Source organism: Bison bison, unplaced genomic scaffold (assembly GCF_000754665.1).
Source record: "Bison bison bison isolate TAMUID 2011002044 unplaced genomic scaffold, Bison_UMD1.0 scf7180017864492, whole genome shotgun sequence".
Lineage (NCBI taxonomy): Eukaryota > Metazoa > Chordata > Mammalia > Artiodactyla > Bovidae > Bison > Bison bison.
Window position 1 is genome coordinate 7637695 of NW_011495051.1, and position 9781 is coordinate 7647475.

Genomic DNA, 9781 nt, shown 5'->3' on the forward strand with positions numbered 1-9781 from the left:
AAAAAAAGCAGGGCGGGGGGGAGCGGGGACAAACTCTAAGCTACAGGAAGAGAAAGGAATCAACTTTCCCCTCTGAATATATATATAATCTGGTCTCTTTTTAATCATGCGCGTATAGTTGACTCTTGAACAACACGGGAGCCTGGGATGCCAACACTCTTTCCCAGTAGAAAATCTGAGTATAACCAGACAGTGGACCCTCCATGTCCATGGCTCCACATCTATGGATTCAACCAACTGTGGATCGTGTAGCATGGTTGCTCATATCCATCAAAAGCAGCCTGTGGGTAAGTGGACCAGTGCAGGTCAAGCACGTGCTGTTCCAGGGTCAGCAGTACCAGTGAGTAACAGTACAAAGATTTTAAAAGGAACTAGGGAAGGGACTAGATTCCATTTCGTCCATGTAACTTAATAGCACATGCCAAGACACAACATTAGGTGGGGGAAAAGTATTTTGTAGGAAGTGAATGTGGCGTACAATCCTATTTTGTGTGTGGTTTAGTTGCTAACTCGTGTCCAACTCTTTTGACCCCATGGACTATAGCCTGCCAGGCTCCTCTATCCAATTCTCCAGGATTCTCCAGGCAAGAATACTGGAGTGGGTTGCCATTTCCTTCTCCATGTTTTATATATATATATTTTTTAAAAGATTATAATCCAGGACCGGACATGGGAGGGAGTTTCAAAAGGGAGAGGTTATATGTATACCTATGGCTGATTCATGTTGAGGTTTGACAGAAAACAAGAAAATTTTGTAAAGCAATTATCCTTCAATACAAAAAATAAACTAAAAAGAAAAAACTCAAAAAAAAAAAAAAAAAGATTATAACCTGAGGGACCTCCCTGGTGGTCCAGTGGCCACGACTCCGTGCCCCCAGTGCAGGGTGCCCGGGTTCGATCCCTGGTCAGGGAACTAGATCCCACATGCGACAACCTAAAAAAAAAATAGTTCCCACACACTAAAACAAAAAGCCTGTGTGTCTCAAGTAAGACCTGGCCCAGTCAAATAAATAAAGAAATATTTTTTTTAAAAAAGATTATAACTCTAAAATATATATATATATGCTAATATAGACATACGCAAGGGGAAACATCTGAAGAGGGCTTTATTGTTGGCAGTGGCTGTTTTAGAGGGAAATGACAGGGGCCTTTTGTTCCCATCTGATACACACCAGGCTTCTACAAAAAGTAGATTTTGCTTCTACAGTCCGAGGAAAGAAAAGACAAAATCAATGAGCAAAGAAGAAAGAGAAGAGGCCACTGAGGCAGCGAGGCACGAGCGCAGCCTGAGGGCAAGGAGAGGGGGCAGACGTGGCCTGGCGGCTCACCTTGTCCTTGAAGTCTGTGTGGTTCTGTAGGATGGCGCGCTGGTAGGTGCCCGTCCGCACATAGTCCTGCATCATGTTCTGCTGCTGGGACAGGTAGCCATAAAACTGGAACAGAGACAGGCCAATGGCACAGGGCACGCAGCCGGCAGACGGCCGAGGCCCCAGCTGACCCTGCGACAGAGGAAGGTCGGCTTCGGGCAGAGATCAACCTGGGGAGGCCACACCCCTCTCCGCAGCCAGCTGCTCCGGGACAGCGGGAAGCTGGAGGCGGCCCCCGTTGGTGGGGGGTGCACCGCCACCATCACTGCGGCCAAAGGATGCAGCTGGATGGCGCCTGGGCCCCGGAAGCCACCCAGAACTCAGACACGCCAAAGGCGGGGTTCTGCAATCGAGGGCCACCTGCCATCTCAGGGGACCCAAAGAAGCGGAGGAGCAGGTCAAACAGGGCCCTAGGGCTCAGAGCGCCAGGCAGGTGAGGTGCTGCGGGGTCTCTCTGTAAGACAACCAGGCGGTCGGGAGGCAGCGTGGCACCTGGGCCGGGGCAGCAGGCAGACCTGGCTTCCCATCTTGGCTCTGTTGCATAATAGCTGTGTGACTTGGAGCAAGTCACTTAACCTCTCTGAGCCTCAGTTTTCTCATCTGTAAAATGGGGACAACAATAGTACTTACCTCCTAGAGCTACTGGGAGGGTTTCAAGTGCTTCCGTACGCTCAAAGCGCTGGAGCCAGTGCCTGGCATGCCCTCCGTGCTCAGGACACAGTAACTGTGATATCGTTACTCAGAAGGCCTGTGAACCTGAGCTTCATCTGCACTCAAATCCTTCCAACAACCCTTCTAGGCAGGCACTGGCATCTCTGTTTCACAGATGAGGAAACCGAGGCCCAAGCAAGCACAGGACACTCGTCTAGGGTTACTCATTGAGCAAGTGGCAGAGCCAGGACAGGAACCCAGATGCCACGCAGCCTCCAGGAACCAGCAAGGGCAGCAGGCTGGCCCAAGCGCCATGTACCCACCTGGAAATACTGCACAGCTGAAGACTCCTCTGTGCGCTCGCTGAATACCGACCGCTCCAAGGTGTGGCCTCGGCAGGTCTTCAGGATGTTATAGAAGGAGCAGAAATCTGGAAGGGGGAGGCCAGGTCATGACAGCCCATGCAGGGGCAGGGAGTTTGGTCTAGGTGTGCACCTGACTTTTCTACCTTGAGCATGAGTGATCTGAAAATCCCCACCCCTGAAATGTTGAAATTTAAGGAAATGACAAAGGACAGCCACATGGGCCACGTGGTGGCTGCCATGGGAGAAGGCAGGTGTCAAGGGGGCTGCGCTCCTTGAGGCTGGTGGGAGCGGGCCCAGGTGCAGATTTGCCAAAGGGCAGCTCGGCCAAAGCTCTCAAAGAGTAACCCGGGCATCAGATCTCTAGGATCTACCCCAGTAAAGAAGCACAGGTCCACCCACAGCACCTGGCAGTGTCTGTGGGTGGCAAATGGACACAGGGACACCACCCCAGTGTCCAGTCAGAGGGGACTGGAGGGACTGCAGGGGACACTGAGCAGCACATCAGAGGACCAGTCACCAGCAGTCGGCAGAGCCAGATATTATGCAGATGAACTGTGATTACCAACGTGAAATACCGACCACAAACTTGTATCAAGAAAAAGAAACAAAATCAAATCATGAAGACAGGTGGTACTGTGGGGGCTGGGGGAGAAGGAAGGGGGAGTGAATGTTTACTGGGGATGGAGTTTCGGTTTAGGAAGAAGAAAGAGTCCTGGCAATGGATCGGGGGAAGGGCGCACTGCTGTGTGAACGTGCTGTAACAGCTCTGGAGTCCAGACACTTGAAAGTGGTTGCTGGTAAATTTTTTGCGTATTTTAACAAAGTGAACTAGAAGACGGTATCTTTAAAATACACAGTGTGGGGAAATAGAGACAGTTCCGGAGCTGGACAGCGGTGACGGAAGGCGCTCTCCGGAGCTGGACAGCGGTGACGGAAGGCGCTCTGCTGCTGAAATGTACGCTCAGAAAGGGTTAACATGGTAAAATGGTTATGTGTCGTTGACCACGATTTAAGAAACTGACAGGATGTAAGGGCAAAAAATTAGAATGCAACTATCCACAGAACCGAAAAAAGACAAGGGGATTTATACCATGAACATCTACTGATAACCCTGGTGCTGTTTCTGTAACTTATTTCTTAAACAGTGAACTGGGATTGGTTTTGTAAGAAGGAACTGGGGTGGAGCCTAAGAATGCTTCCCGTGGGAGGTGGGCAGTTACCTGGCTGCCTTCTCCCGACCTGGCCAGCTCCCAGCTCTGAAGCCGGGCCACACGAAGCTAGGCAGTCCTGAGGGTCTGGGCCGGGGACGTCTCCCCACTCCGTCAGAGGCACTGAGACAGGTAAGGGGGTTCTGGGATCACAGTGGGTGGCTGTGGACAGATGGCTTCCCCACTCTGGGCTCTCCCACCCCAGCCCCTGCACTGACCATCAGGCTCACTGATTACAGCTCTACAAGGACCAAGCCCAGCCGCTGGACCTTCCAGGGGTCTCCAGCCTGGGGCCACCTCTCAGCGCCATTCGACTGGGGCTCCTCAAGTCCAGCAGTAACCTTGCGTGTCCCCAGATGGGTCTGCCTGGACCCCTCCAGCATCTCCTCTCCACTTGGACCTCTGGGCCCCGCCCCACCCTATCCACTGCTGCAGCTGGGCCCGACCCCCACCTGAGGGGCCCCTCCAAGAGGCCTGGGGTGTGGCTGGGAGGTCAGGACGGGCCTCCCAGAGGAGCGGACATAGGAGCTGAGCCCAGAAGGACCCAAAGGAGCCGGTGAGGTCCGGGGCAGTGTCCAGGCAGCAAGAACATACTCTTCTTACTGTGGACAAATTTCTGTTGGGGAATACTTCTGATGTGGATGGGTCATTTGCTGGGTCAGATGAACCGGTTCTGATTCACCCCAGCTCCAGGTGCCCCCCAGCCATGCTGGGAGCCTAGGACCCCCAGTTCTGGGCACCCCACGAGCCGCGGGGCAGAAGGGACACGTACCGCTGGGTGTGGCGAACTGGAGGAGGACGCTGTTGCAGCCCAGGGTGATGATGAATGACTGCTTGCCCACCCGGCTGCACTCCGTCTCCCGGGACACCGAGCACTTGAACACACACACGTCTTCATCTGTGAGGGGAGGGAGGCGGGCGTGAGCTGGCAGGTCCCAGGGCCACACTTCCCATGTCCTCATGGTCCCCCAACCTCTCCCCACGAAGTGCTCCGTGTGCCCTGCCTGCCCGGCCCACACTGAGGATGAGGCAGTGGCCTGTGAGCATCCCTGGCGGGGACCTAGGACGCACTCTATCCAGCGGGAGAGGACAGTGGTTCACAGGGCGACCAGGGTTGAGGTGGGGGGAGGAGGTGCATAGGTACAGAGGGGGCCCAGCGGGGCACACACCTCTGCCGGGATGTTCCCTCCCGGGGCACCTCCTGGCACCAAACCCCACGTCGCCCTGAGGTGGGAAGACACAGGGGAGCAAAGGGCAATCTGGCAGGGTCAGAGGGTCCTGGGAACGCAGCAGGGTGCCCCGGGTCCAGATGAGGGGGCTGGGCCTTCTTTCGCCAGCCCGTGTGTGTCATGTAGGGGCATCTTCATAGCCGAGCAGGGGTGGGTGGGAGTCAAGAATCCCCGTGGCACCTCTGCTTCCTCCAGCTGAGCCCTTCTCCTTGAATTTTTTTTTTTTTCCAGCACTGTGGGATCTTAGTTCTCCACCCAGGGATTGAACCTAGGGACACAGCAGTGAAAGTGCCAAGTCCTAACCACTGGAGCCCCCACCAGGGAAGTCCCCTTCTTGCATGTATGGGGAGTGTGGCCACAGGAGCTGGACAGCCTGCATTCACGCCCCACCTACGCCACTGAGGTGGCACCCGGGCAGATTTGAGTCCTCGGTTTTCTCATCTGTCAAGCAGAACTAACGGTGGGCAAGGGTCAGACGCAACACACAGACAGGAAGCGCTGCATCCCTGTGCCCGCCACTATCGGTTACTGGCCATTCGCTCAAAAAGCGTGGGGCGCTCCACCTCAGCCAAACAGTGAGGCACCGCATCACCAGGAGACAAAGTGACCCGATGCTGTGGCCCGGATATGGGGCAGCGGGACAGAACCCTGGGCCCATCACCAGGGGACAACAGACAGTGCCAGCTCACAGGGCAGTCTACAAGACAACCTCCTGGGTAGCCTCAAAACAGCCAAAGATGAAAAGAAAGATAGAAATTGCTGGGAGCTGGAGTGAGGGCTTCCCTGATGGCTCACTGGTGAAGAATCCGCCTGCCAATGCAGAAGCCACAGGAGACGTGGGTTCGATCCCTGGGTCGGGAAGATCCCCTTGGAGAAGGGAATGACTCCCCACTCTGGTATTCCTGCTGGGATAACCCCAGGGACAGAGGAGCTGGGTGGGCTTACAGTTTGTGGGGTCGGACACAACTGAGCACACGTGTATCCTGGAGTGAAGGAGACTGAAGAGACGTGCCCAGCAGATGCCAGGCATGGTCCTGAAATGCAGCCTAATGAGCACCTCTCAACAGCAATTAAGCTCTCCTGGGGAAATGTGTGACTACAGGTGCTTTTTTATTGGTGGGGGTGGTTGGGGGGAGGCTGCACCATTTGGCATGTGGGATCCTAGCTCCCCAGCTGGGGGTCAAAGCCGCACCCCCCGCACTGGATGCTCAGAATCCCAATCACTGGACCAGCAGGGGCGTCCCTAGGTGCTGGAACTTTAAAAAGATCTAGATGTGACAAGAGCATTATTCTGTAAAGGAATGCCCCTTTTATTGAAAGATATGTATGGAAATATAGTGAAGTTTCTTGTGATGTCTACAGCTTGCTTTCAAGTGGCTCGTCAAATCCACAGTGACAACTACAAAATATATTTATAGAGAGAAGCATGAATACAACTGTGGCCAAGTGTTCCCAGTCACCCCCATAACAGCCAGAACAAGCTGGAGATAGAGTGGTAAGACTCACAGGCTCAGATTTCAAAACGCATTACAAAGGTACAACAATCAAAATAGAACAGCGCTGGCAAATGGAGAGGCGTGGACTGTTATGTCAGCAGAATGAGACTCCAGAATAAACCCTCTGCTTATAGTCATTTGATTTTTATCAAAGGTCCTGAGAACATTCAGGGGGTAGAATATAGTCTCTTCAACAAATGGTGCTGGGACAACTGGGTATCCCTGTACAAGAAGAGAATGAAGCTGGACCCCTACCTCATGCCATATATTAAAAAACAAAAACAAAAAAAACCCAACTCAAAAGAATCAATGACCTAAACGAACGTAGGAGTGGAAACTGTAAAACTCTTAGGAGAAGACAGGGGTCAAGCTCTGAGACCTGGGATATTGCAATGGATTTCTCAAGATGACGCCAAAAGCAAAGAATTTCAAAAGGAAAACTACATACATGGGACTTCATCAAAATTACAAACTTTTAGAAGAATTCCCTGGCAGTCCAGAGGTTAAGACTCTATGCTTTCGCTGCCATGGGTCCAGGTCAGGGAACTACAATCCCACAAGCCATGTGCTGTGGCCCAAAAAAGAATTAATAACACACACACACATAAGGGCTTCCCTGGTGGCTCAGAGGTTAAAGTGTCTGCCTGCAATGTGGGAGACCTGGGTTTGATCCCTGGGTCGGGAAGATCCCCTGGAGAAGGAAATGACAACCCACTCCAGTATTCTTGCCTGGAGAATCCCATGGACGGAGGAGCCTGGTAGGCTGCAGTCCATGGGGTCGCAAAGAGTCAGACACGACTGATCGACTTCACTTTCACTTTTCACACATATAAGCTTTTCGCATCAAAGGACAGTATCAAAAAAGTGAAAAAACAACCTACAGAATGGGAGAAGATATTAACAAATCATATATCTGATAAGAATCTATTGTCCAGAATATATAAAGAACTCAACAACTAAAAGATAACCCAATTCACAAAATGGGCGGAAGACTTGAAGAAATGTTTCCCCCAAGATATACAAATGACCAGCATGTGAAAGGATGCACAGCATTATCCATTCAGTTCAGTTCAGTCGCTCAGTCGTGTCCGACTCTTTGTGACCCCATGAATCGCAGCACACCAGGCCTCCCTGACCATCACCAACCCCCGGAGTCCACTCAGACTCATGTCCATTGAGTCAGTGATGCCATCCAGCCATCTCATCCTCTGTCGTCCCCTTCTCCTCCTGCCCCCAATCCCTCCCAGCATTATCCATTAGGCACCTGGAACTCAAACCATAGTCAGAGGCCGCTGCTCACCCAGCAGGATGGCTACAATTTTAAACAAAACTGGGAAATAACACATGCTGGTGAGAAACTGAAACTCTCAGACCCTGCTGGTGGGAACTCAGAATGGGAAGCCGCACAGAATTACCATTTGACTCAGCAATCCCACTCCTAGGTATATACCCCAAAGAACTGAAAGCTGATATTCAAACAAATACTTGTATGCAAATATTCAAAATGTCACTATTCAAAACAGCTCAGATGTCCATCCACTGATGACTGGATAAAGAAAATACGGTCCATCCACAGAACAGAATATTACTCAGCCATAGAAAGAAATGAAGCCCTGACACCTGCTACTCTGTGGATGAGCTTCAGAAACTTGATGCCGAGTGAAAGAGGCCAGACACAAAAGGTCACAGGTGTACGATCCCATTTATCTGGAACATCCAGAGTTAGTAAATGCAGAGACAGAAAGCAAATTGGTGGCTACCAGGGGCTGAGGGTAGGAGAATGGGGAATAACTGCCTAATGGAAACAAGGTTTTCTTTTTGAACTGATGAAAATATTTTGGAAATAGAGGTGGTGGTTACCGGATACTGTGAGTATACTAAAAGCCACTGAATTGTTTTTTGTTATGTGAATTTTATCTCAATAGAAAAAGCAAAACTTTCCCAATGCATGAGTCTGGATATGAAGGGCCGACCGGTGTTCGCTGGGCCCCCTGCTCACCCCTGGTTTGGTCTGAGCCCTAAGCCTGGTCCACAGCCTGGAGGAGGCTCCTGAGGCCACAACCTGGGTTTCCACCAGACCACCTCACACCTCAGGAGCCAGGTGCCACCTCCTGGGGGTGAGAAAGGGGAGCAGGGCATGGGTAGCCTCCTGACAGCGGGCAGGAGGGAAGAGGGGACTAGGGGGGGCAGCCCCAGGGTCACGGCCAGGCCGCAGCCACAGGGGGCCCAAGACAAGGTGCCCCCGAGTCCAACTGTAAATGGGTCTCAGGAACGGACCTAAAACCTTGACGCAGTACCCATGGCCGCTCCTGGGTCAGAAAATAAAGCCAATCTGTCAGCTACTCCCACATGGTGGCAAACAGACCAGGGAAGGCCTGTCTCCCTTTTTGCCAGACCAGAAGAGCCTGGCAACCCAAGCAGCTGCCCGGCGGCCTGGCGCCAGGCAGGCGACCACAAGGACCTATGGCCAAGGGAAGCTTGGCTTCATCCAGGGGCCCGGGACAGGGAAGCCAGGGCGAAGGACAGCCTGAGTGGTCTCATCATGGGTGGGCCCCCCAACGCCCACAGGACCAGCATTTTGTATACATCATAGCTATACAACCAGAGGTCAGTCCCTGGTACGCAGGGGATGGTCGGAAAATATCTGAAAAACCAAAAGAAAAAAAAAGCTGAATCAAGCTCCTGTCTTTTTTAAAAGCCTCAGAAGTCAGAGCTCTTGGACTGGCAGTCAAGGACCTCCCCTCCCAGCCCCTTCCCAAGGCCACACTAGCGCCCCCGTTCCCACAGTGGGCAGGGCTCTGACCTTTGCACTTGTACTTCCCCTCTCCCCACCTCACTGGGAGGGGCCCTCAGGACAATGGACAGAGCTGGCTGCGCTGAGCCAATGGTTCCCCTCTCCACGCACCTCCCTGAGGCTGGGGCTCAGCCACAGCCTGCCTCCTGGCCCCCCAGGGGGAGGGGTTCCCAGGAGGGGGCTTCTTCCCCCAGGAAAGGGGCCTGGAGCCCACAGGGCCTGGACCCAGCTGCGGGTGAGCCGTGGAAGAGGCAGAACTGATCTCTGGGCTCTGCTTCCAGAAACTGACCTAGAATGCACCACCCCTCATCACCTTGGCAGGCACGGAGCAGAGAGGAGGGCTGGCAGGCCTTCCTGTCGATCTACCTGCGGGGGGTACTAGGAAGGGGGCTTTGGTCTGGGAGGGTGTGCAGGGTACCCTCCCAGCCAAGTTGAGCAGGGCCCGTGTCCCTTCTCCCTGCAGTGACGGGACCGGCGGGCTGAGAAATGAAGGCTTGGAGGAAGCTCACCAAGACGGGCTCTCAACAGGGAAACAAACTCAGATCAAGGAGTACTAGTCAGGCCACAGCCACCGCAAGCATGCCTGCCCTGCTCCTAGACCTGGCCTGACACCCTGGGCTGGCCGCCCACCCATCACACTGTGAAGTCTGTTCCGCTGAGGCTCCGGGGCC

The 9781-nt window shown here is 53.2% G+C and overlaps 1 protein-coding gene across 1 annotated transcript in view; it reads right to left on the minus strand.

Moving 5' to 3' along the window:
* The window catches only part of CARM1 (coactivator-associated arginine methyltransferase 1), a 41433-nt gene that overhangs the window by 11658 nt on the left and 19994 nt on the right, over positions 1–9781 (minus strand). The window contains exons 2-4 of the mRNA XM_010828346.1: positions 4364–4489; positions 2342–2448; positions 1329–1433 (exon numbers count right to left, since the gene is read on the minus strand). Coding sequence (XP_010826648.1) covers positions 1329–1433; positions 2342–2448; positions 4364–4489 — 338 coding nt within the window. The remainder of the gene's footprint in view (positions 1–1328; positions 1434–2341; positions 2449–4363; positions 4490–9781) is intronic.